We start from the raw sequence: 24,523 nt of genomic DNA, 5'->3' as shown, positions 1-24,523 counted from the left end.
GGGGGGGGGGGGGAGGGAGCGAAGACGTCAGCGCGAGCGCTGACGGAGTTGAGGATGACGTTCCACGATACGCCGCCGCGCCTCACATGAGACGGCTCGGGGTCGTGGTTGTCCGAAAAAAGTGGTAACCAACGTCGGTGCTCGTCGTCCCGCAAGAGCACCAACGCTGGAGCCGGATACACGTTTTACATGCCGGCCGGATCCAGAGGGGGAAGCCGTCAGTGGTGATTGACCTGTACTCGATGAGACGATACGGGCGGCCCACGCAGGCTGTCCCTTCTTTAACGCAGCTCCGGCACGGTTCGTGGTATGGCCCGCCGTTAGGGTGGAACCTTTCGTCAGTAATGGCAATTATCGCGTTCCTTACCTGTACATGGGCTCGTTGCCCCACTGGCGGCCTTCAGACCCTTGAAGAAGGACCGCGCCGATGCGGTCCATGACCTCGGCCTGGGTGATCTGGGTCGTCGTGTTTCGGCGTCGGGATGAGGTGCGTCGGGCAGAAGGCATGGTGGAGTCGGTCGTGATGTGGGCGAGTAGAGGAAGTGGTGGATGGGGAAGTTGAGCAAAGTGCCGACGATGGTACACATTTATTCGACGTTGTCGCGCTGTCAAGTGGGGCTACCGTTAGCGATGCGCCCCCTCGCTCCTTTGTCCCAGATCACCCAGATCCCCACTCGTGTAACGTGCCCGGCAGGCTTGCATTGCCCACCGCCCATGTGCGCCCTACGGAAGCATGCTCGCACGTCCGCGCAAGGTGCAGCAGCCCACCAGATTGACAATCTGCACCACGCAATTTGTTGACCACGAGGTCGAGGTCCAAGCCAGTAGGGCGCAGGGCGCAGGGCGGAGCGCAAAAGAGAAGAAGGTGATGACGAAAGGGTCGTGATCTCGACAAGCGATAGCACGTTAGGTGCAGTTTGTAAATATGGAGCACAGGTGCAGCTCATGAAGCGTATATGGTTTTGAACCGCTTTACGACACTTCAGTCAGTCCGAAGCTTCTTGCAGCTGCCACGCGCTGTGCAGGACGTACAACACCAAGTCGGATTGTGACTCTCGACCACTCGAGCACCGGAGGCAACCCTTCGCTAGTCTCCCACGGCAGCTTCTACCTCCGTCAGAAGGTATGTCACGTGATCGGCCCAGCGAGGAATTTCGCGTCATAGCCGACTTGCACCGCACGGCTGCACAGGTCGGCGGTGCACGGTGCTAAGCGGATGGTCAACGGCGGAGGGATGACAAAGGCCAAGTCGCCTTGCCCTTCGTTCCCAGAGTGTCTGCTGGGCAACCTCTTAAAGTGCAGAGCATGCTGAGCGGGCCATGTTCCTCGCTGATACGACTTGAAGCGCGTGACGCCAAGCTGCCGAAGTCGATCCGTTGCCGCCGGTACTGGCGCCTGCACCGCGGTTCGCTGTCGAGGCGCTGCGCACCGTGCCCGCCTGCGGATTCAGCGCCTCAGCAGAACACGACCTGCACCGCCCGAAGCGCCACGGAGTGCTGCGAGTCTGTTCCAAGTCGAGGGGGACGTCGCGGTCGCAGTCCGATGGCGTGCTGTCGTTAGTGGAGCGTGACTTGACACTGAGGTTGTTGTTGCGTCAGTAGTGTTCGAAGAAGACCGTGATCGCCGTATGCGTGTCGATTGCAGCTGGAACCCTGGCTATGGCCACTCCTGCATAAGTGTCGAAGGCATACAAGCCACGGCGAATGGGTAAAGAGAGACTATGCATGACTAAAGCGTAACCTTCTGCACCTTACGTAGCGTACCTGCGACGTCAGTCACGAACTACAAGCCGTTGGTGTGACTCACTTCCTGGTCCATTCCCTGGCGGTCGCCTCGTAGCGCGCGCGGTCGGTCTTGTAAGTGTGAGCGATCTCGGGAACGAGGGGGTCGTCGGGGTTGGGGTCGGTAAGCATCGAGCAGATGGAAAGGAGGACTGATTCGTCAGCAATTCAGTAAACACCCTGATCCCACCTTTAGAGATAGTGAGGGCCGGGCTCCACTGGTCTCGGAGGATGTCGAGACAGATCGAGCCGTTGGCGTTGATGTTAGGGTGGTAGATCTTCGTGGTGAACGAGACCTTGGGAGGCTTGAAGGGGTAGTCGGTGGGGAAGGTAAGCGAGCTGGTGATCGCGTGAGCACAATGAAAACAACACTTCTCTTTTCGCCACCAAAACTTACAGGAAGAAGACACCTCCCGAGTACGGCGAGTCCGACTGTTCCGCGTTAGTCATCACAGCAATGTCTGCTGAGCCGGAATGTCCAGCTGCAAGCGTCCAAAACTTACAGGACCCATGATCGTCGCCTGCCACTGGAAGAGGTTGTCGCCGATGGGGCCGGCCGAGCACGAGGACGGGGGGTCGCGTCCGAGGTCGATGAGCTCCTGCGATCGTGTTAGTCATAGTGCGCGCTAGAAACGATGAGGAGCGTCTGTGCAGAGAATCGCAGGGGTCCGATTGCGTCTGAGTGAAACAAAAGAGACCTTGCATCGAGGGGTGTGGATCGCACACGCATCGTAGTTGCCGAGTGACGCGGAGCCGAAGCACGTACCTTGTTAATGCGCTTGAGAGCCATGATGCTAGATCACTAGAGGTGTGAAAGACTTGATGAGAGATGTGTGATCGGTAACAAAGTGGTGGCAAGATCGAATGAAAGACGCCAAGGGATAAAGAGCGGACGTAGGGACAGGTAGGGGCACAGTCAGCACCGCTGATTCGAGGTTTCTCCGGCTATGACTGCATTGGAGCGCGCACGACGCGAATGGCTCCTGCGAGTCAAAACACGACTCACAGAGTTAGGGGGTCGTAAGATTAGGAGTAGCCGCACACGTCGAGAGCAGACAGAGCAGCAAAGCCTGTCAGAGGATGAGGGTGAGGGAGATGGTTGGAAGAGAGGAAAGGAGGAAGGTGAGCATCACCGGCGACGACACGACGCAGGAGGCGCACGAGGCCCAGCGAACGGAGGCAAACTGAGCCTACAGCCTTGACCATCCGCCAGGCTCGCCAGCCTGCCCGTCAACCAGCACCACCACACGTCCCAGGCACAGTGGTCAGCGACCTCCACCCAGCCAGGTTCGATACGCTGGGTGGCGAGTCACCGTTTGAAATTCCGAGCGTGGCACACAGCGCTGTCCAGCATTCCAGTGGTTTCTGGCGTCACCAACATCGTCATGCCCGATCGCGATCGACAACAACGAAACAAATATCGAGGATTGCATCGACATCGAGTCTCTGCGCTCACTCAAGGTCGTTGTGGTCGTGCAACCACTTCCATGTACTAGGGCAATGACACATTAAGCTCGTCGCAACCACTTTCATGTATCAGCGCAATGGCACATTAAGCTCAAGCCTGAGATCGGAGTTCGGAACAGGGGGAAGGAAGGACCATGGTCAGCGATCCCGGCGTCCGTGTGTGTGCTTTAAGGTGTCGCGCATGCGGGTCGACGAACTCAGAAGCAAGTGAGGGGTGAGCGCGGATATGACAAGTGGAAAGAGATTCCCGGTAACCGCTTGGCTTTGGGTGTATAGAGCAACACGTGTTAGGAGAAGACCGCGATGATCAGCCCCTTCCTCGCCATCACCGAGCTGTCCTGGCGTCGTTGACCAGGTGATGCGGTGGACCTGTAAGCGATGCGCGGTCGTTTGAGTCCGATCTGTCGGCGTCGTCTGATTGCACGAAGCGGAGATCGGCCTTGAGCATTCCGGCGCTACGGCGATGGGTCGGCTCCCTTCACGTTGTGAACCTCATGGACAAGAGTGACGAGTGCTTGACGTACAGGAGTCATAAAATACACATGGGAAGTGTCAAGGGTGATGAAATGGGGTCTTCACTTCTAAGCCGAGGTTGAACGACGAATGTCGAAAGCAGGTGCAGGTCTAGATCCTCGTCTTCCCCTCTCAACGATGGTCCAAAGTACTCGCGCGATGGATGACATGACCATTCAAACCTGTGCATCTAGTTGTACAACAAAGTATGTCCATGAGCCACTGCTCTATGATGCTCATCTAAGCTTAAGGATCCCGTCCCGGACACTGAACCCGTTGGCGAGAGCCCACATCTCCACACCCTTCTTCTCCAGTCCGAGAATCAGTGAGGCCCACTCGATGCTGGCCGACATGTAGCACTTCTTGAATATCGGAACCGCGAGCTCTCGCACTCGCGGTGCAGCCCATGACAGTAATAGCCGCTCAAGAGCTTCGGGCTTCGGGTCTTTGAGGATGCAGCACTCGCCGCTGACGAGGCGGTGGAACGCGATGGGGTCTAGCCGCTCAGCAGCCAGCGCATCAGCTGCTGCCCGAGCGAACGACTGCGACTTGGCCGAGACGAACGAGACCTTTGGCCCTTCCGACGCTTGGATCTGTGGTGATGGTTGAGGGCCGGGTTTGTCAGACTCGTCCGGCGGGTCCAGCGGTAGCGGCTGAGGTCGAAGCAACGGCAACGGCGGTAGTGTGAGCTCCTCCAACGTGCGCTGATACGCCTCTCGCGTCGAGTGGACCAGATGATAGATGAGGAGCAGGCTGCTGAAGTACTCGCGATTGTCCTTCCGTCCCTTGCCGTTACTGAGCGACAGACTCCGAATGTGACGGACGACGTGCGGGACGCTGTCGCGCGAGCTTCCTTCCCTTTTGACTTTCTCGTCCACCTTCATGTACAGGTCGGGGACCAGCCCATGCAGTGCCGAATGCAACTGAGCCTGATCACGGGCGAGAATTGCGTACCGCACCGATTCCTCGAACACCTCAATCGTGAATTCGTCTAATCGTCCTGAAGCAATGACACCCTCGCGCAACTTTCCTGAGGAAGGTCAGCATTCCGCAAACATCCCAAAATATCAGACTCGAGCTTAACGCACGGAATAGCAGCACAATGTTCTTCAGCGTGTCGGCACTGTCCTCCGGTCCAGAGTGGTATCGGCGAATCTAAAGTCAACAATGCTGCGCAAGGCATTCACGATGATCGACACGTACCTTCTCATCGATATACCCTCGTAGCCGCTCCTGGGTGTCGTAGCATTTCAAAGCGTCGCCCTCTTCCGTACCGCCGCTTCTGGAGACGCTGGCAAGCAGCTCCATTTCGTTGGGGATGGGCGTGAACGTCCGAGTCGTAGGTTTTAGATCAGAAGACGGCGATTCCAGTTGAAAGGAGGAGCTGGATGTTGGGTGGTGCTTTTGGGGTGCCGCGCCGAAACGACGCACCTGGCCTGCAGGTCCCATTTGCGATGTACGTGATGGTTCGGACCTGAACTCGATACGTGTTGGAGGAGCTTGACTTTCCCTTGCCGTCACCTCGGTCATCTGAGCGACGGCTCGGTCAGCCATGTCGGGAACATGGCGGGGTAACGGATTTGATTGGGAGGGGATACGCCGGAATCGATTGCTCTTCCCTCGATCCGCCGTTCCAGTCGAACAGCTTTGTGCATGTGCTTCAGACACAGCTGCTCCCTGTCGACCAGGTTGTCCTTGGCTTGAGCGAGCGCTGAACCGCGAGCTACCTTGGGATCCCAGTGGAGATTGAGACTGCGCCAAAGTCTCGTCGTTCCCTGAACCAGCCGGCCTCGAAAGGTGATGTAATTCAGACTGGGGGGTGCGTTTGTTTGTTGAAGCTCTGCCGGAATCGTGATCTGCGCGGGGGACCCTCGAAGCAGCGCCAGCGGGCGAATCCGGCGTCCGTACGTTGCGTCGATGCGGTGGTCGATAAGCCATGTCCACCGATCTAAGCGACAAGCAGGTTCCACTAGAAAATCTCCACAAGTGACGAGAGACGGGGGCGGCCCGGATCAGTCGGCGGCTTCTTCGGAGCTGACGGACTCCGGAAATAAACACAGAGCTGGTGAGGATAGCCAAGGAGCAGGGGCGGCTCGTTTGCAGAGCAGTTCGGCAAGTCGGCAGCGTTCAGGTCTGGGATCGACAGGGGAAGATCAAAGGGATCAAGAGAGAAAGGGAGGCTGACGCGGCAAGCGAGATGAAGACGAGAGGAAGGGAGCAAGCAGGATTGTGTTGTTTCGCTGGGCCAAAGCAAGGCAGAAGTTCGGCGACGGATGAAGTGGAGGCGGAGTACAGGGCAGAGGTGGGGGATTCGGGCTGATTCTCTGCGGGACCCGGATCAACTCCCACGTGGGTCACGGCTCTGACCGCAGGCGTGTTCGTGCCTGGCCACCGAACGCGCTGGCCGCTGCCCGCCGCTCTCGAACCGCAACCGGCGTCGGCGATCGGTCAAGCTGACCTTGCGTTCAGCTCTTGCCTCTGCTCACTCTCCCATCTCATCCGCGACCTCCCCACCCTCCCATCTCCCCCGCGCGTGCGCGTCGATCACTTCGGCTGCACCTTAACCCTGTTTAGCGATACCGGCGTCGACGCCCGCTCCACTCGAGCGACACCTGTACCATGGTAGCGGTCCGCGTCCAGGGATGGGACCCGGTCCTGTGAGTGCAAACTGGCCCCGCACACGACCTCGGCGCTGACACCCAGTATCATCTCTCAGGTCAGTTCGGAGCTCCTTACCGTACGAGCGATCGTTGTATCGGTGCCGACGCCGATTCCGTGCCAACTCTCCAGATCATCTCCCTACAGGCATGTCACTACATGACGCTGTCGATCATCGTGCCTCCACTCCTGAGCGCCTTTACCTCCCCAGATCTACTGGAATACTCTGGCGGCTCTCGCGCTGTCGGGCACATCATGGACTGGCGTGAAATGGCCGCGCGACCCGCAGTGCCGATGGGATCGACCTGGGAGCGGATACGCGGCGCATGGGCCGGAGGGAAGAAAGTCGGCACCCACGACACAGGCGCATGGGACTACGGCGTCGACGACAAGCGCGGATGGGTGCTTGGCTTCGCTTGGATTATCGCGACCGCTGTTGAGTAAGTTTCCCTCTCCTCAATCATCGTCCCCTCTGAGCTTCCCGCAAGAGCACCGAGCTGACATGCAGTATCGCACCCCTGTACTACCTAATCCGACGACCAACACACATTCTTGACTTCTCGCTCACGCTTCTCTTCTTCCACATCGTGTTCACGACGTACTATGCCAAGGCCTTCCCGACGAGCTTCTACGTCTGGGTCGTCATGGCGCTCGGTGCGATCCTCATGATCACGATTGGAGAACAGCTTTGCATCAAGCGAGAGGTCTCCTCAGATCTTGAGGTCATGACTGAGGACATTGAGCTCAGCGACCGGTGACACGACATAGACGCATGCAACGACTTTCATGAGAGCAATGCTGCGTCGGTCGTCTGCTGACTTTCCACTGATCACAGGCATAGTTTGCATAATGCTGAAGTACAAGTGGTGTATCTAGGGCTTGATCTCGGCGTCGACTGGCTGCTTGAGCTCAGCATCGACCCAGTCGTCCTCCTCACCCAGCTCCAACTTCGAGACGCGGCGACTGAGGGATTCCTTCCACTCGGCCCATGCCTTCTGCTTCTCCGCGAAGTCCCCGTTCAACTTCGCAAACGCATCCACCAAGTCGTTGCCCTCCGCGTCATAGACGTTTTCGAACAGGTCGGTGACGTCGGCCGTGAGCGATTCGATGCTGCAGCAGCTGGCGCTGACCTGCCCGCTGATCTGCGCCTGGAACTGGTCGAACGTCGTCTTGTGAGCGGCGAGACTACCCTCGAGCGAGGCGATCTTAACCTCAAGCGCCGCCAGATTCTGCGCACTCGACGAGGACCTTTGTGTCATGTGCAGAGTGTCCAGGCGCCCATGCAATTCGTCGATGCTCGCATGGGCGGCGTTCACGCCGTCCTCGAGCTCGTTCAGGCGTTCCTGCTGACTCTTCTGCTCGTCGTCGACAAGGTCCATGTCGGAGTGCAGCGCGCGCAACTCTTCCTCAAGCTCGGTGTTACGCTGCTGGAGCTGCTGGATCTGGTCCGGCTTCGGAGTAGGCGTGGAGGGGTGGACTGACGTTAGCTGGGGCGCGACAACAGCTCACCCTTGGTCGATGCGTAGACCTCCTCCACGAACTTGGCGGCGACCTCGCAGGCAGTCTTGGCCGACTTGCGAGGATCCTTGGGCGGGGGCGGGATCTTCTCCGCAGTGGAACCGGCCGGCTTGACCTTGCTCGGGGTCGCGGGAGTCGAGAAGCGCTTCGCATGCGAAGGAGGATCGGAGAGGGGAACGATCCGCCTGACGGGGCCCGTGAGACGGGGCGGAGGGGAGGCGCGGCTGACGCGAGAGTCGAGGTCGGGCTTAGTCGGTGACACTGTCGCGGAATGAGTACTGGGACAAGCTCGTTCGATTGAGCGAGCCATCTCGATGCACGCGGCGAAGTGGGCGGCGGAGACGGGGACGGGTACACCGCCGTGAGTTGCTTGAAGTTCCACAAGAACTGGGTGCGGCTCAGTCACGAGAAGGCTGAGGGGGATGGCGATGGGCGGGATGGACGAGGACGCCTGCTGCGCACGAAGAGCCGCTGCTTGCTTCGCCTCGGCAAGGCATTCTTGGAGGTCGGGAGACTGGCTCATTTTGAGAGGCGTTGTGGGGGTATCAGCTGCTTGCCCGGATCAAGCAACGAGCGGTAGGAAGCAATGAGCGATGAAAAGGAAGAAAGGTTTAGAGAGTCAGAAAGAGGTCAGAATAATGGGCGCGTCTTTATGTGCGCGAGGGGCATCCTTCGGGCGGTGCAGAGGATCCTAGGGATGATTCACATTGCATTCTTGTCTGAAGGCTTGGGAGGATCCACATGATCGTCCTTAGCTTCCTTGATCGGGTGCGCATTCTGTTTCTGGAGGTTCTGCCTGATACTGCGGCTCCGCTCGATCATCTTGGTGAGCAGGCTAACGGTTCGCTCCAGCCTAGCGACCTTGGACTCGAGAGACTGCACCTTGGCGCACACATGGTCTTGATCTTCATCGGCCTCGGCGACATTAGATGGGCATCTCTCCTCCACGTCTTTGGTCTGGGGAGCGGTGCAGGTGGAGGTGCTGATAGCGCTGACAGTAGTCTCGGTAGTGGGACATGGTTGCGTTTGGGAGGACGGGGCTAACGCGTTAGGCTGGGGGTCAGGATCTGAATCGACCCCGGACGCGGGACGCTGCAGATTCCCAGCTCCCGCTGGCGTATCCGATGTTGCTGGTTCTGCTGGCGCAATGGATTCGATGGATCCAGAGTTCTGGAGCTCGCCTTCGCCGCCGCTTTCGTCATAGCTCGCATCTGGCGTTAGCACGTCTCAAGCTTCGGCGCTCACAATACACAGCGTATAGCCTATCGTGGAACTCGTCACACGCCTTGATCAGCGACCGAGCTCGAAAGCTCGTGTTGTAATGCCGCATCCGCGGCTCAACGGCTGTCAACGCCTCGAGGGCCGCTAGGAACGCCCCCTCCTCGATGGGCGTCGGAATGCGACCATCGACCAAGTGCGGAGCGAGAAAGTGCCGGACCACGTTTTCCTCGAGGATGATGGAGGGCACTTTGAGGCCTTGCTTGGGTGGTTTGGAGTTGGAATTGCCCATGACGAAGTGGTGTGTTTTCGTGAAGAGTGTCAAGTTGGAAGGGCAGTCGGCTGCGGCGAATGTGAGGAAAGACGTATGCTCCGTGCGGGGCGTGCAGACCGACGACGCAATGCCGAGGTCACGAGGCCGGACACATCAAGGCCGTGTCTGTTCGAGGACCCCGCTGGTGGCGAGGCTGTCGCACTGATGCTTCTCACAGAGGTTCGGCGGCGATGGACGGTGGAGGTGATGCTGCTCCGCAGCAGCCGGCCGTTCTTTCGAAACACCCTTTTCGCGTTAACCATCGTGCTCTGTGAGCGTCGCCCTTGAAACCCTATGGTACGCTTTCAGAGCTTCATACAGGTGCAGCAGGTGCAAATGAAGCTTTGATGGAGAGTTAATGCGTAGTTCTTGGCAGCAGTGCGCAGTGTGAGGCTCGTGCGCGATCACGCACTGTCGCACTCCTTGCGCTTGTGTGACCGTTTCTCTGTGAGGGATTCCGGAGCCTTACGCATCAAAAACAGTTTTCCTCTCTAGAACATACCCAAAAGCGTTTTGCAGAACGTTTTGATATCAGTAGTTTGCGATTGCAATGAAGGAGGGGAGTGGAGGACTAATCAAGCGGCCGGTCGGCAGTGATCTCGCGGAGACGTTCCAGCGCAGGCTCGACGTCCTGCCGTCGGCATCGCACGCCGTGTGTCCGATGTATAACCTCGTTCTACAGAGCTGTGCTCTCCATCAGCTGATGCGTATGGCCCCGCCGTTAGAGCAATCTTGCCCATGCAATCAATAGTACTCGAAGCATGAGAAAACTTAGGACGTGCTGCCGAGATAAGATAACGGTCAAGCTCTCTAAAACCGAGTTACTAACCGGTCCACCCACCCAATTGAGAAGCCTTTTCACTGGTCAGCGTCGCTGACAGCGACCTCCCCTTTCCTCAGACCCGAGAGGAGATGACCATTTCAGGATTTGGGCGTCTTCAGGGCTGCAACCCATCTCCGGACAGGTGACCGGCGGTTTGCGTTGCGTAGATAAAGCTTCAGAAAGTGAGCTGGCGTATGTACCAGTGATACAAATATCGGTCAGGCGACAAAGAGCAGCTCGGAGTGAAACGCCAGCGTGCTGGCCATCTAGCAGGTGGCCACCGGTTGGACGATGGGTACTTCCCCCAAGAGGTGTGTGGAATTTCGAACATGACATCTTAATCTCTTGGCTGAACCATCGAGCACAGCTTCGACAGCAAGAGAAGCATTCCGTATGCTTCGGTTAGCCAAGCAATTCGTGCCCTCGAAACTGCTTGGAAATGTGGATGGTTGTGCCAAGGTCTGGATGCATTCGACGAGGATCGGAACCGCGTACTTGCTTTGACCCGGGCTCGCCGACAGAAGCGACCGGATAGCGAGGAAAGCCTATCCTTCGGCAGTGACCACGCTCCGAGCGATCGAACAGCCCGTTCCTTACCTCAGAAGGGTATCATAGTGACTCCGATTGAATAGTGCATACTGCTAGGCGAGAGTGATGCAGGCACACTGTCGCAATGGCACTGCCTTCGCTGTGACACTGGCGGCGGATCCGAAAGCGTCTTGGCGACGGATATCCTGAGGCTCACACCACGGTTAACATGCCCCAACCTTACCTCATGTCTTCGCACTTCCGCCCCTACTGCATTCTCATCTCGCTCGGAAGACACTCGAAGAGCACACTGCTCCGAGGATCACGAGGCATGCCAAGAGATCACAGACCACGCAGGGGCGCACTCCAAACTCGCCGGAAGTTGGCGAGGCGAATCTCACCCAGCCGACTTAAAGGACCCACTGAACGCCGCCCAGGTGACTCCAGCGTCAACCTGCATCTTCCTCCTACCTCCCTTCACAACTTGAACTTCACTGAGCAACATGTTCGCCCTCGCCACTCTTGCTCTCTTGACCGCCGTGTTCGCAAGCCCCATCGAGGAACGCGCTCCGGGTCAGCAGATCTATACCCACTCCGGCAGCAGCAACTGCTTCGTCGTCCGCGACCCCAAACCCAAGATCCCGTAAGCTGACAATAGAGGGCCAGACTAATAGCAGTGGTCAATGCACCGACCGCACCTCCGAGGTCACAATGTAAGCTCTCCAGTACCTTCGAACCACTGATTCGCCAGTGAGCAGTGCCCCAGCGACTTCCAAGGCTGGAAGCTCCCCGCTTCGGGCTCCTCGGGCCGCATTTCGCTCATCTCGCACCCCGATCTGTGCCTCGACGGCGGACTTCGTGATGGTGGCGGTGCTGGTGAGGTGTATCAGCGATGCCAAGGAGCTGACTTCAGGCGCGTCCCCTCCTGACGGCCGTCGCCTTGTTGTGAAGCCGTGCAACACTCAGGACCCTTGCCAGTTCACCTTCGGCAACGCGCAGTACTGGTGGGGTCCTCAGGGAGACGATCAGCGCTTCTTCCTCGAGTTCTCTGGCGTTCCTCGCATCAAGCAGGTCAAGACCGGCGCGTGCATCACCGTCAACGGCAACACGGCCGAGATCCAGCGCTGCCACCCCGACAACACTTGCGTCAACGACGACAACCAGCTCTTCTCTTTCACCCAGCACGGCTGAACAGCCACCGAAGAGTCGACAACTGTATAGCTAGGACATTAACGAAGATATGTAGTTTGCTGGCAGTAGTGTTATGTATATAGTGATTGATCACTTGCGCAGCAAGCGTCGGACATCACCACCGACAGGCTAGGTGAGGTGATCGGCGGCGAGAACGGGAGCAAACGGATGTGAGCGGCTCGATGACATCAGTCTGTTGTTGACTCAACCTCATCCACCATGTCGGGCAAGAGCAAAGTGCGTTTGGTGCTGTTCGATGTCTTCGGTGAGCTGCTTCCTCGTGCTGTGTCAGCTAACTCCAGACACACTGTGCACGCCACGACTCCCCGTACCGGAGCAGTACGCCGCAGAGGCGCAAGCCCTTGGCCTGAATGTGACCCCAGCGGCGGTGAAGGCAGCTTTCAAGCCCGGTTTGTACAGCTAGGCTCTCTGTGTACCAGCCAGCTGACACACAGCTTTCCGTGAGATGAACACCAAGTTCCCGGTGTATGGCAAGCACAGCGACCCGCCGCTGTCGCCCGAGAGTTGGTGGGGGGAGATCATCACGCGGTGTATGCGACACGCGGGCGTCAGTGAGAAGGGTGAGCTTTTCCAGCACACACCAAGCTGACGGACAGACTTGAAGGAGAAGGGCGGGCAGCTGATTCCAAACCTTCTCGAACGGTTCGAAAGCGAGAAGGGTTACCGGCTCTTCCCTGATACGCTTGACACGCGTGAGTTCCCCCAACTCTCTCCTCAAGGTTGCGCCTTCATCTCGTCCTTTGCTGTTGGATGTCGAGCTAATAGCTGACCTCAGTGAACGGGCTCCGCGATCTCGACATCAAAATCACCTGCGTGTCCAACTCCGACCCGCGGATCCTGCGCACGTTATCTGCACTTCATATCCTGCCACTCCTAACGTGCCCGCCAGTGCTGTCCTGGGACATCGAGGCGGCCAAGCCGGACAGGCGCATCTACGAGGCCGCCTGTAAGATCGCCGGCGAGGAGATGGGCGACGGCGTCATCATGGTCGGGGACGAGCTTGAAGCGTGAGTTTTCCGCTGCGTAGGCATAACTGACATGCAGGGACTACAGAGGTGCCATCGACGCGGGACTGGAGGCTCGCCTCCTCAGACGAGACGGAGAGTACTCCGACGGCGCTATCAGGCATGACGGAGAAGATCTCAAGGGCGTGCACACCGTCAAGAGTCTGACGGAGGTGCTCGAGGAGGCGCGGCGGAATGCCTGAGGGCCGATCACTCCGCAGCAAGGTAAGCTCTAACACGCGTTTGCTTGAGCTCATGCAGAGCAGCTGCTCAGACTCGTTGACGCCGCTGGCTTGGCTTCGGCTGGTTTGGCAGCAGGGCGCACCGCGTCGCTGGTCATAGATGCATATGCACTTAACTTTTACTGCTTGTCCTGCTTGGCCTGCTCCGCAGCCTGCTCCTTCTTGTACTCCTCAATGGCGTTGCCGACGATACGGAACGCCTCGAGACCCTTCGGGAAGCCGCCGTAGCCCATGACGTGCATCATCTGGATGTCAGTTTCGATCAAAGGAGGAGGACTTACAGCCTCGCGGATCTCGTCCTCGGTCAGACCGTTGCGGAGGGCACCCTTCGTGTGGCCGGTGAGCTCCTTCTCGTGGCCGCCGAGAGCGAGGATACTGCACGTTAGCTTCTCTGCCGCAACTGAAGCTCATCCCGATCATTCGACTGTACTCCCTGGCGGCTTGTGTGGGCGCTGCTAGCGATCTCGGCGCTCGGCGCCTGCCCCGCACCTCACGATGTCCGACCACGCCTGTGCGAGGACGAAGGGCCTCGACCGGTCAAGCCAGCGTAGTATATGGACTCACGTAATGACAACGAGCGAGCGGTGCTTCAGCTCAAGTCCCGGGCGCGACCAGAGTCCATCCCAAGCACAGCGGGTGACAAAGTCCTGGGCGGGCTTGGCGAACTCGCTCGAGCCACGAGCAAGCTGCGCATCGACGTAGGCGTCTCCGAGAACACGACGGCGCTGTTGTCAGCTGCTACCGTTTCTTTGTTGCTGTCTTCCTCCTCTGCCTCGACCCTCATTCATCATCCACATGCGACCTTGGCCAGCGGCTGCATCAGTCCTCTGACCTGAGCAAGCAAGCCACGAGACTCGCTGGAGACCAGGGGCAATCCGGAGGCCGCGGCGATTCCAGATCAAGGCGGAGGCTTGTTTGCGCTGGCAACCACTCGCTCGCACGATCTCATCGGCAGACTCCACGATGTGGGCGCAGTGGGCGACTCACCTGCTTGATGCCGTTGTCCCAGATCTCCTGGCGAGCAGCGTCGAGCTCGGGGGTGTGGAACTGGTCCTCTCCAATCTGCTTCTTCTGCTCGGTACCGGACATGCTTGCGATGATGTTGTGGGTAGAGTATTTGTTGGAGATACAAAGAAAGTCAAGCGCAGTATGAATGACGGGATAACTCCTCCGCACGAAATAGTCCGCGATAACCAGCACGCACTCCTGGCACGGATAGGCGGCGGCGCACTTACCCGAAGCTTGTCCGAGTCGATCGGTTAGCTGCACTGTACGCAGGGCCCTGTAACCCCTGTCCCCACGGGGAACATGGATGAACCAAGATTGTACGTGCTTCAGAGTCTCGGCCGAAACCAGCACCAGTTCATGTATGCAGCATGCAGTGTGTGCAGTCCTGAGCTTCTGAGATTCGATGCATGCCTATAACCAAAACGTTCTGCACTACACTCATTTTGTATCTTTCGGCGTGTTACAAGCTTAAGCCAGACGGCCGCCGTCGACGGGCAGGGCGACGCCGGTCAGGAACGAAGCCTCGTCTGAGCACAGGAAGACGGTCGCGTTCGCAATGTCTAGATGTCAGTTCACACCAGGATGTCCTGAACTCACCGGAAGGCTGCGAGATGCGGCCGAGCGGGATGGAGGCGAGCATCTGGTCCTCGGTCGTCTCGCCGAGGAAGGCCGACTTGAGTCCAGTGTTGCCGAACACGGGGCAGATGGCATTGAAGCGCTGTACGTTAGCTTCGAATGGAGGAGCATAACAGCTTGGATACCCTCTACAGCATCTCAAGGCTGCAGTCCGACGTTCCACCGTAGCAGGTGAGCCTGTGGCCAATGCACACTCACGATCTGCTGCTTTCCAAACTCGATCGAGAGGTTCTTCGTGCAGCTGATAACGGCGGCCTTGGATCCGCAGTACCAGGTGAGACCGGGGCGGCCCATAATACCAGCGGTCGAGGCAATGTTGATGACGGCGGCAGGCTGGCCAGCAGCAGTCGTCTTCTGGAGGACGGGGACCGCAACGTGCACCGAGTGGAAGATGGACTTGAGGTTGACGTCGATGCAGAGGTCGAAGTCGGCCTCGGTCGTCGTCAGCACCGGCTTGGACTTGTAGGTCGCGCCGGCGTTGTTGATGACATAGTTGAGGCCGCCGTACGTTTCCTGCGCGACCTTGACGACGTTCTCCCAGTCACCGCGCTTCGTGACGTCGCCTGCTGTCAGCTACAGTCTGACGTGGAAGCGTACACTTGACGAAGGTCGCCTTGCCGCCGTTCTGGTTGATCTCGTCCGTGACCGCCTGGCCGCCCTGCTCGTTCTGATTGTCAGCTTATCCTGTTGCGCCTGCTAACTCACAATGTCCGCGACGATGACGGCAACGTCGTCCTTCTGGAAGCGCTTCGCGATGCCGGCGCCGAATCCACTTCCAGCGCCAGTGACGATGGCGACGCGCTGCTGTCCTGATGAGCTCATTGTGGATGTCCGTAAAGTTTAGTGGGTGAGTGTGTGAAAAGAAGGAAGGAAGGAAGGTGCAAGAGAATGCGACGAAGGCCGGGCTGGGGGCGCTGGTCGCGTATGGTGTTCGGCTGCGGGGACGGGTTATACGACGAGGTGGGCGGCGCGGCGTCCGCCCTGTTCCATGTGCGCGAGTGCGGGCTGGCAAGACGCCGCGCGCTGCGAGAAGGTATGCAGGAACGAGGCTGGTCAGGTGGGCAGCGTGTAACAGCTGCTCCTGGCCCTCCTGGCGGAGAGAATTGGCTGATCATACCGAGCACAGCCGTCACCGCGATCGGACCAGCTCAGGAACACGGACAAGGCCGGCTGGGGCACCAGTGGACTTTCCCGCAACAAGCTGGGGAACCCTCGCTCCCATTCGTCGGACGGTCTGTTACTTCAGCATGCTTCAGGACCTGAATGCATGGCTAGATATGTACAACGGGATGCTATGGACTACAACTTCGACCTGGACGGACCTCGACGATGGGGACGACGACTTGTACACATTAGAGACACTCCTCAGTACACCGATGCACGCGAGCCCGTCGGCCCGCTCTCATACTCACTCATAGCTCTCCTCGCCAACGACCTTCTGCGGCTTCATCTTGTCGGCCCAGCAGTCGATGAGCGCCTCGTCCTTCCTGAGCTGGCCGACCTTGTCCTTCCAGCCCTTCTCGCGCCAGTCGCCGAGCCACGTCTCTTCGGGAACCACCTCTTTCGCCTCGCGCTCGTGCGCGACGATGATCCAGCAATCGTCACGAGCGTGGATCTTGGACAGGCGGGCCAGATTGCGCCTCGCCTCCTCCTCGTCGGAGTGGAGTGGAAGACGGCCAAAATCTGCCGTCGCATGGTGACACGGACAGGGCTCGTAGAGGGCGCGCGAGTGGCCGCTGTCAGATCCGAGCACGATGTCTGATGTCAGCTACTCTCTGCAACTCACGCAGCTGGGGAAGCTACAAGGTCAGAGGCACTCACAGGCGTCCGGATCCTTCTGCACTCGCACAATGGCGATACAGTGTCCCGCGCAGTGCCCCGGCGCAGGAAGCATGATGAAGCTGCCGTCGCCGAACACATTCCAGCCCTTCTGTTCGTAGCCCCAGACGCTCGTGTCGCCCTCAGGAATCTCCTTGATGCGCGCCTTGACCTCGGGCGGGGCAGGTCCAACATGCGCCCCGAAGCCGCCCTTCTCGAGTCCCTCCAGCGCCCCACGCCCAACCCACACGGGTACTCCGGGCGGTACGCTGGCGGGATTGCCGCAGTGGTCCCAGTGGAAGTGCGAGATGAAGACGCCACTAAGCGGCTGGCAGTCTTTGGGCAAGTCCTGGGGGAGCTTGCGGTGGACCACGGGCGGAGAGCGCTGGAAACGGGAAAGGATGGCGGGGTCGACGGACGAGGCAAAGTCGGCACGCGTACCCAGGTCCTGGGAGTCAGCTTAGGTTACCACTTCTTTTCAGCTCACCCAGAGATAGTACTTCCTTTCGTGCTTGATGACGAAGACGAGGATGGGGAGCACGACGGGGTCGTCCTCGTGCGTCCCGATCCAGTCGGCCTTGATTGTCTGCGGCAGGTCGCCGCTGTTCAGCATGAGCACGTCGCAGGTGCCGTTCCCGGTCGCAACGAGGGGCTCAGTCATGATGGTCTAGTTGGTCAGCGATGGAGAGATAAAGCGAAGGAAGGAGGCTAGGATATTCGAACAACCCACTCCTGCGTCCCGGAGAGACTGAGACGAGGTGCGAGCTGTGAGACACAAGATCGAAGGTGCGATGAAGTTCAGATGCGGCGTGGTGTGTGCGTTGCGTCGATTCGTTGCGCCCACTGGCGTCGTCTTCCTCCGCCAGCTGCACGCACTATCGCTGATGTCAGGTGATCGGTCCGATAATATCGGTCTCTTGATTGCCGAAGTCTTTCCTGCTCGGACATTGGTGAAAGACCTGCACACCCCGCGCTTCAACGGATGGCCGGCCCGCGCGTAAAGTGAAAGCATGCTGCACAGAGAGGAGTGGGGTCCAGCTGACCAAGGGAGTCCACGAAGCCGTCCTTATCAGTGAGATTTCGTCACACTCGAAGCAGCGGCGCCCCAATGGGTCAATGCAATGGGAAAATACATGATGTCTAGCCTCTATCTGGGTCACCTCTTCTGGCTCCGGCCTCTATCCACGTCCAGTGTACCTCTTCTGGCTCCATGTCGTCCACAGCCTCCTCCACACCTCCCACTCAGCCTCACCGTTGCCCTCACCCAGGCCAAAGGGCACGCCGACGCCCTCGCCTTCCCTTCCTCGACCGTCCGCACGCCCTCCAGCAGTGACGATATCACACACGCTGAACAGCCCCTGCTCGAGCGCCTTGCGCACCTGCGGCGAGAGACCCATCCAGGCATCCGACGCGGAGCGAGCGTAGGCGACCAAAACCGCGGGGGCGTGCTTAGCCAGAGGGGCGGCGAGAGACTTTGCCTCTGCGCCCTCGCCCTGCTTCACCTTCGCGGTCGCGAGGGCAGTCATAGCTCGCGCGAGCAGGTGCGCGTCAGCATCAGCCTCGCCTGCAACCCAGTACGGCTGCCTGGCACGAGCCTTGGCCTGCGCGGCCGCGGAGCCCGACAAACGCGGGCGCTGCAGAAGAGCAAAGAAGCCGGCGAGGAGACCAACAAGGGCTGGGAGGAATGGCGGGAGCAGCTCTGGGCGCTGGCGGACGAGCGCAATGACGGGCGCCAGAGCGAGAGCAAAGAGCTCCGGTCGTGGGGCAGCAGCCTTCTCCGAGTCGGGAGTGATGACGGCCGAAAGCGTGGAGAGGATCTGCGCCACGTCGCCACCGCGGACGACACCGATACGATCGCTCGTGAGCGCGTTCAGCACCTGGAGGGCAGCCTGAAGAACGTCAAGTGATCGGGAGCGAGACGCCGAGTCGACAGCGAGGAGAAGTGAGGGCAGGGCCGCGGCGATAACACGACCCGAGCCCTCGACGGGAACAGAGAGAAGGATTCGGACAGCTCGCAGAGCGCGAGTCTTCTCCACGTCGTTGGCTGCCTGAATGAGGGGGATCAGGGAGTCGAGCGCCTCCGAGTAGGCGGAGGCATCGAGGCGGCGTGCCCAGTTGGTCATCGCCTGGTCGAGGGCGCACGGGAGTACGATGTACGCCGCGAGCACATCCAGTCCACTGCTGAGCTCAAGCGCAGCGGCGGCGAGCTCACGGTTGACAGTGGCCGGATTGGCGAGGAGGGAGCGAAGCAGGTCACGGCCGATCGTGTCGTTGGTCTCGACACCGAGCCAACGGCTGTACGTCTCCAGCGCGCGCCAGGCAGCGAACAGGTCCGTCTTGTCCTCAGGGTGAGCGAGAGCCGACTTGACCTCGGGCTCAAGTGCCTTCCGCACCGACGATTCGAGTCCAACGAGCTTGTCCTTCAGGCTGGCGAGACGGTCCAGGGACGCAGAGGACAGACAGGTCAAAAGCGTCTGCACCGTGCGTCGCGTCGGGAAGCTCTTGGACGGATAGGATGCTGCCGACTTGACAAGCTTCTCGAGCGGCTTCGGGTCGGTGCCGAACTGCTTGACGAAGTGAGTGAACGCGAGCTGGAGAAGCGTTGTCGTCTCCGCCTCGCATCCCTCGGACGTCTTATCCAGCGTCTTGATGATATCATAGTCAAGAGGGCCAAAGACGTCGACGCTAGCCAGACGAGCGAGCCACGATCGCACAACCGCACGCTCCTCGCCCTTCAGATCGGCGTCAAGCTGATAGGCGGCCGTCAGGAGCTGGTTACGAGCACCCTTGCTAAGCCACTGAGCGGGACAGGCGGTCAGCACGGTGAACACGCCAGTGGCGCTGCCCTTCGAAGCAGACGCGCCGACCAACGCCTTCAGCAGTGCAGAACGCAGGTTCGGCAGCTCCCACGTCTCCGCAGTAGAGAGGATGTGCGCGAGAGCAACTGGCGTCGAGAACTCGTCGATCGACTCGACAGGCTGTGCCCGGCTCAAGATGATCTCGGCAAGCTTCTCCAGCTGCTGCTGGTTCGCAGCGGCATCGAGGACACTGATGCCAAGCTCGGCAACGATAGTCCACGCAGCAGCAGCCAGAGAGTCCTTCTTGACGCTGGCGTCTCGTCCGGACCACGGCACCGATTTGTGGTCGAGAGTGGAAAGGGCGGTGTCGACGGCCTCCGAGTCGTCAGGGCTAAGGGCGAGAGCGGTGTACAGGTACTCAAACTGCCGTCAGTTTGGGGAAAAAGCCGAACAACTTACAGTCTCGAACCTCAGTTCCGGGAGAGCCGACTTGGATTCTGCAAGGGCGCCACTAACGTGGACGTCGGCACCCAGCAGACGAGCGCTTCGGGCCACACGCAGCCTCGCCGCGTTCACGTAGTCCAGAGCATCGTCGCCTCCGGCGTTGCTCTTGCGCTTCTTCTTCGGGCGCTCCTCATCCGATTGCGGTACCTCGAACGCCTTCGCCGTGTGTCCCACCGCAGCCTCAATCTCTCCGTCACCAGGCTTGGCGAAAGCGCCAGCGTCGAGAACGATCTTGGCGAGACGGCTGAGCTCGCCAACCAATCGCGCAGAGGCAGCGCCCAGCTTGCCCTCCAGCGCCGAGGTGACGTGCGATGCAACATCGTTCAGCAGACCTGCCCACGTCGGGCCTCTTCGTCCTCCAAGGTTCGTCAACCGGACAGCGCCAGACAGCTCGGACTGGTACGACTTGTCGACAAGCGGTCCCGTGGCAACCAGAGTGTAGAGCGCATCGAGAGCCTCCTGGGGCAGCTTCGCGTCGAACAGCTCCTCGAGCGACACAATGATCAGGTTGAAGTACTTCGGCAGTGAGTGGGTGAGAGAGTGGAACTTGAGGAGGGCGGCGAGTAGCTCACGAGCCGGAACGTGTACTCGCGGCGGGCTGGCAAGACACCACGCCAGTACACTCGTTTCGAGCTGTGTTCGGTCGTGGTCCAGCTGCTCGAGCGCCGTTAATGTTCGCAGAACGGGTCCGGCAATTCCCTCATCCGTCGCATTCGGCTCGGAGGCGCCGTACTGCGAGAGAGCCGCCGAGGCTTGTCGGGCCGCTTTCGTGACGAGATCACTGGCTGACGTGTCCGACTCCAGGTATCCGCCCCACTCCTGCAATCTCCGCCAGAGCGCCAAGCGCGCTGTCCAGATCGCCTGAAGCAAAGGTGCCGAGCTTGAGTCGATCTTCAGCTGCCCCTCAATGCCGTTCACGAGGTCAAGAGAAGCGCTGATGCCGGAGATAATCGCTGTTCGCACACGATCGGCGACAATTACGTCGATCGGTCGGTCGCTAGAGGTCTTGCCGTAGAGGGTGTAGCGGTTGTGCAGCGTCGAGTCGACGAACGCCGAGAATAGATGCGGAACCGCAGCGAGAACCGGTCGAGGATCAGAGAGCTTCGGCTTCGACGGGCCAGCCTCAGCATTTGAGTTGTCTCCGATGAGGGCGCGCACAGCGACCTTCAACGGCTCGACAGTCTGCAGGGAAAAGGAGTGTCGAGGAGAGCGCCTGGAGGGTCGGTCGCAGTGAATCGTGGTGGTAGAGAGCCTCAGCATAGGCAGGGAGATGAGAGTGGAGAGAATTCGTGATCTATTGTTAGCTCAAGGGAAAGTCCTGCAAGCTGCTCACCTTCTTCGGGTTCGGGGTACCGGCGAGAGACGTTGCGAGCTGGTCGCACACTAGCTCAACCACTGGTCGGAGGGCATCGACCGCGATGTCCTTCTTGGCCAGCACTTCAACGAGCTTCCCCCACTGCTCCGCCCAAGCCTCAGCCTTCTGCCCACGGAGGAGCAGGGGGAGGCTCTGTCCAACAACCTCCGCCAAGTCCGAGCTGCAAGCCTCAGCCGTGGCGACGGACTGGACGTAGCTGGAGAGAAGGCCAATCTGGGCGGTCGGCGCAACGGGGCAGCTGGGGTAGACATGGATGAGAAGCTGGTGGTATTTCGAGTCGAGCAGCGGACTACTGGGTCCCGGCTTGGACCGCGTCCACGCCTCGAGCACCCAGTCGGCGAGCACCTCTGCCTTCCTCGGAATGAGGAGGTCGGCGTCGTTCCACGCCTCGGTCGCGAGATCGATTTTTCGCTGGTTCGGATCCTCCTTTGGCGCCTTGAGCGCCTTGATGAGCGCAGAGCCGGTCAGCATCTTGGGATGCTTAGTGTCGGGGGTCGGCGCGGGTGGTGGAGGTGTGGGTCCGGATATGACGCTCACCGCACTGAAATTTCAGCTCGTAGAGAACTTCGCTGGTGGAGGTGAACAACAAGCACGGGATCAAACGCGGACTTCGCCGCTCTCTCCGCTCATCCTGCGACGCGACGAGGAGGGTGTCAACAATCGCGCTAGAGATGATGCATCATGCACACACTGCCATGTCCGTCGCCACCGTGAACCCATAGTAAGCTCGTCGTTGAACCGAAGCGGCTGACATTCTAGTGCGAACCACTCTCAACTCTCACCGCTCGAATCGGAGGTGCTGTGGGAGTACGCCAAGCTGGCCGACAAGTTGAAACGAGTGAGCTGCGCAGCCACCTGGGGAAGCTGACACGACAGATTGCGGCGCTCGCACGCGAGACATCCGAGAAGCCGAACTCAGATCTTCTTGTGGATTTGAGAGAACTCGAGAGGAAGATGAAGCTCGTCCTGACACTCGTAAGCTGGATGATCCTTGGCTCAAGCTTACATCAGTACCGCGCCAGTGTCTTCATGGCCTTCCAGGAGAGCCGGTTCGAGGCGGAGGCCGAAGCTGCGGAAGAGCAGGACGACCAAACAGTCGGCCAGTACCACCAGAGCGACGCCAGTCTCCAGCAGCGCTGGGACGACCAATGGCAGGGTGACGAGAGCACGATTATGCGATGAGCACGTTTCGTCCATCCTCCGCCTTCCTCATCGCCGACCCATCATCGCACGCTGTACACACACCGCATCCTCAGTATTCGCATTGTATTGTATTTTGCATCTGATCTGCACTTCTATCGCATCTAGACACTTAGAACTTGAAGACCTCCTCGGAGGTGAGGCCGAGGTCCTTGAAGGCGCCACCGACGTCGCCCTGCTTCATGCCGTCCTTGGGGCCGGCAACGGCGGCAACCTGGGGAGGGGGGCCACAGACGAAGGCCATGACCTTCTCGCCATCCTTCTTGGCGGGGAAGTACTTCTGGATCTTGTCCTTGGAGACGTAGCCAGACTCGCCGTTCCAGTTGGCAGGGGGCTTGTCGAGGAAGTAGACGACCTGAAGGCGGTCGGGGTGGGCCTTGGCAAGCTTGTCCCACTTCTCGCGGAGAAGGATGTCCTCCTCCTCAACGTTGGCGTAGAGAAGAGTGAACTTGGTCTTGTCCTGGGGGTTCTCGAGAGCGTAGTCGATGAGCTGGTAAGCGGGGGTGATGCCGGAGCCGCCAGCGACGAAGACACCGCGGTCGAAGTTGCCGGCCTGGTACTGGTACTTCTTCATGGGGCCCTTGAAAAGGACCTTGTCTCCAGGCTTGAGGCTAGAGAGCCAAGGGGTAAGCTTTCCAGTCTGTGTTTGTCAGCGCTGAGCTTTTCCGTCGGAAACGTACAGGGTACTCCTTGATGAGGAGCTCGATGTGGCCGCGGGCGTCGTGGGCCGAGACGGGGGTGTAGGGGCGGATGACGGGCTTGCCCTTGTCGTCGTTGACCTGGCCCTCGCCGGTGGGGCTGCGAACGAGGATGCAGCCAGCAACAGAGAGACCGGCGGTCTTCTGGTCCTTGTCGTCGCCCTCGAAGTCGAACTTGAAGGTGTGCGAGTTGTGGTTGTACTTCTTAACCTCCTCGAGGGTAAGGGGAGTCCACTCCTTGGGGTCGAGGCCGGGGATGGCGGGGAAGGCAGCGGCAGCCTTCTTCTTCTGAGCTGCTCTGTTTAGCTACAACAACGCAAGCCTCGCAACTCACCCTCGGTGCGGTTAATGTAAGCGTAAGCAGCGAGACCAGCGACACCGGCGACGGAGAAGATCATGCCCCAGTCTGCATTGTCAGCAAGGTCTTTGGCTATAGCTGATACGCACTGGAGGGCTCCTTCTTGGGAGCACCAGCGCCGGCCTGGGTCGAGTTGTAGCGCGCCTGTTCTGTCAGCCGGGAGACATGGAGGAATGACGCACGAACTGGCGCGACGAGGCGCGGAGGGCGGGGGTAGCACGGGAGAGGAGCATTTTTGTTTTTGTCGATCCTTTCTGAGGGAGTGAGAAGATCTGGATTCAAAGATCGGATGTGGTCTCGGAGCAAGTATTTGGGGTTCGGAGTCTGATGGTGACGTCTTATTCGGGGTTTTCAATCTTGAAGCCCGCTGCGACCTATGATTAGCCAGCAAGGCAGCCCGGCGACTGCCCGCTGCGTGGTGACAGAGAGAGCCGACGAGCCGTGGGCCGTGAGAAACCAATGGGGCTCCGCTTCCATCATCCAGCCCATCCTATGGCGTCAGTCGCTGACTTATCACGCTCTCCGGCTGTCTGACACTTGGCTTCTCCAACATCCTTGTGCAGGGTTGTCCTGACTCTGACACTTCCAAAATAGGACTCCGCCACCTTCTCTGCCCAAGGGAATGCACATACTAATGGCCGCTGTTCGCGATATCGATAGAGATAACAATGACTTGTGAAGAGGTAAATAGTCACGTGACAAGGTCTCGCTTTTGTTCGCTTGTCGACAACCTCCCCAAAGGCTGAGGTTGACTTTCCTTGTTGACCTCGTTGATCTATCACTCAGCAGCACGATTCACTGCAGCATTGGTACCCGAATGGCCCGAAGTCAGCGTTGAACCTTTCAGCAGC

The 24,523-nt window shown here is 59.3% G+C and overlaps 13 protein-coding genes across 13 annotated transcripts; 4 read left to right on the top strand and 9 right to left on the bottom strand.

The window, feature by feature from the left end:
* Window positions 1-1,750: 1,750 nt before the first annotated feature.
* A1Q1_02534 (ubiquitin-conjugating enzyme e2-16 kda) lies at window positions 1,751-2,571 on the bottom strand (the record flags this gene model as incomplete). The annotated part of the gene is made up of 6 exons (XM_014323796.1): window positions 1,751-1,763; window positions 1,807-1,933; window positions 1,972-2,120; window positions 2,179-2,213; window positions 2,285-2,380; window positions 2,548-2,571. 6 exons carry the CDS (start codon window positions 2,569-2,571, stop codon window positions 1,751-1,753), a joined length of 444 nt encoding a protein of 147 aa, XP_014179271.1.
* A 1,426-nt stretch (window positions 2,572-3,997) lies between these two features.
* A1Q1_02533 (uncharacterized protein) lies at window positions 3,998-5,699 on the bottom strand (the record flags this gene model as incomplete). The annotated part of the gene is made up of 3 exons (XM_014323795.1): window positions 3,998-4,791; window positions 4,850-4,916; window positions 4,965-5,699. 3 exons carry the CDS (start codon window positions 5,697-5,699, stop codon window positions 3,998-4,000), a joined length of 1,596 nt encoding a protein of 531 aa, XP_014179270.1.
* Window positions 5,700-6,403: 704 nt separating this feature from the next.
* On the top strand, window positions 6,404-7,177 carry A1Q1_02532 (uncharacterized protein; the record flags this gene model as incomplete). The annotated part of the gene is made up of 3 exons (XM_014323794.1): window positions 6,404-6,418; window positions 6,465-6,859; window positions 6,928-7,177. The coding sequence occupies 3 exons, from the start codon at window positions 6,404-6,406 to the stop codon at window positions 7,175-7,177; spliced, it is 660 nt and encodes a 219-aa protein (XP_014179269.1).
* Window positions 7,178-7,291: 114 nt separating this feature from the next.
* A1Q1_02531 (uncharacterized protein) lies at window positions 7,292-8,460 on the bottom strand (the record flags this gene model as incomplete). Its single annotated transcript, XM_014323793.1, has 2 exons — window positions 7,292-7,906; window positions 7,948-8,460. 2 exons carry the CDS (start codon window positions 8,458-8,460, stop codon window positions 7,292-7,294), a joined length of 1,128 nt encoding a protein of 375 aa, XP_014179268.1.
* Window positions 8,461-8,639: 179 nt separating this feature from the next.
* A1Q1_02530 (uncharacterized protein) lies at window positions 8,640-9,447 on the bottom strand (the record flags this gene model as incomplete). Its single annotated transcript, XM_014323792.1, has 2 exons — window positions 8,640-9,118; window positions 9,183-9,447. 2 exons carry the CDS (start codon window positions 9,445-9,447, stop codon window positions 8,640-8,642), a joined length of 744 nt encoding a protein of 247 aa, XP_014179267.1.
* Window positions 9,448-11,322: 1,875 nt separating this feature from the next.
* Window positions 11,323-12,010, top strand: A1Q1_02529 (uncharacterized protein; the record flags this gene model as incomplete). The annotated part of the gene is made up of 2 exons (XM_014323791.1): window positions 11,323-11,462; window positions 11,578-12,010. 2 exons carry the CDS (start codon window positions 11,323-11,325, stop codon window positions 12,008-12,010), a joined length of 573 nt encoding a protein of 190 aa, XP_014179266.1.
* Window positions 12,011-12,229: 219 nt separating this feature from the next.
* Window positions 12,230-13,238, top strand: A1Q1_02528 (uncharacterized protein; the record flags this gene model as incomplete). Its single annotated transcript, XM_014323790.1, has 6 exons — window positions 12,230-12,247; window positions 12,303-12,420; window positions 12,477-12,578; window positions 12,628-12,723; window positions 12,807-13,038; window positions 13,085-13,238. 6 exons carry the CDS (start codon window positions 12,230-12,232, stop codon window positions 13,236-13,238), a joined length of 720 nt encoding a protein of 239 aa, XP_014179265.1.
* A 158-nt stretch (window positions 13,239-13,396) lies between these two features.
* Window positions 13,397-14,366, bottom strand: A1Q1_02527 (uncharacterized protein; the record flags this gene model as incomplete). The annotated part of the gene is made up of 3 exons (XM_014323789.1): window positions 13,397-13,652; window positions 13,842-14,002; window positions 14,265-14,366. 3 exons carry the CDS (start codon window positions 14,364-14,366, stop codon window positions 13,397-13,399), a joined length of 519 nt encoding a protein of 172 aa, XP_014179264.1.
* Window positions 14,367-14,753: 387 nt separating this feature from the next.
* On the bottom strand, window positions 14,754-15,743 carry A1Q1_02526 (oxidoreductase, short-chain dehydrogenase/reductase family; the record flags this gene model as incomplete). Its single annotated transcript, XM_014323788.1, has 4 exons — window positions 14,754-14,845; window positions 14,883-15,003; window positions 15,120-15,494; window positions 15,627-15,743. The coding sequence occupies 4 exons, from the start codon at window positions 15,741-15,743 to the stop codon at window positions 14,754-14,756; spliced, it is 705 nt and encodes a 234-aa protein (XP_014179263.1).
* A 586-nt stretch (window positions 15,744-16,329) lies between these two features.
* On the bottom strand, window positions 16,330-17,400 carry A1Q1_02525 (uncharacterized protein; the record flags this gene model as incomplete). Its single annotated transcript, XM_014323787.1, has 3 exons — window positions 16,330-16,604; window positions 16,743-17,187; window positions 17,260-17,400. The coding sequence occupies 3 exons, from the start codon at window positions 17,398-17,400 to the stop codon at window positions 16,330-16,332; spliced, it is 861 nt and encodes a 286-aa protein (XP_014179262.1).
* Window positions 17,401-17,917: 517 nt separating this feature from the next.
* On the bottom strand, window positions 17,918-21,887 carry A1Q1_02524 (uncharacterized protein; the record flags this gene model as incomplete). Its single annotated transcript, XM_014323786.1, has 3 exons — window positions 17,918-19,954; window positions 19,997-21,223; window positions 21,375-21,887. 3 exons carry the CDS (start codon window positions 21,885-21,887, stop codon window positions 17,918-17,920), a joined length of 3,777 nt encoding a protein of 1,258 aa, XP_014179261.1.
* Window positions 21,888-22,111: 224 nt separating this feature from the next.
* A1Q1_02523 (uncharacterized protein) lies at window positions 22,112-22,598 on the top strand (the record flags this gene model as incomplete). The annotated part of the gene is made up of 3 exons (XM_014323785.1): window positions 22,112-22,137; window positions 22,176-22,254; window positions 22,293-22,598. The coding sequence occupies 3 exons, from the start codon at window positions 22,112-22,114 to the stop codon at window positions 22,596-22,598; spliced, it is 411 nt and encodes a 136-aa protein (XP_014179260.1).
* Window positions 22,599-22,728: 130 nt separating this feature from the next.
* On the bottom strand, window positions 22,729-23,905 carry A1Q1_02522 (cytochrome-b5 reductase; the record flags this gene model as incomplete). The annotated part of the gene is made up of 5 exons (XM_014323784.1): window positions 22,729-23,256; window positions 23,297-23,607; window positions 23,649-23,720; window positions 23,762-23,795; window positions 23,855-23,905. The coding sequence occupies 5 exons, from the start codon at window positions 23,903-23,905 to the stop codon at window positions 22,729-22,731; spliced, it is 996 nt and encodes a 331-aa protein (XP_014179259.1).
* Window positions 23,906-24,523: the final 618 nt, after the last annotated feature.

Source organism: Trichosporon asahii (genome assembly GCF_000293215.1).
Source record: "Trichosporon asahii var. asahii CBS 2479 unplaced genomic scaffold scaffold00051, whole genome shotgun sequence".
NCBI lineage: Eukaryota > Fungi > Basidiomycota > Tremellomycetes > Trichosporonales > Trichosporonaceae > Trichosporon > Trichosporon asahii.
This window is presented reverse-complemented; position numbering and strand designations above follow the sequence as displayed.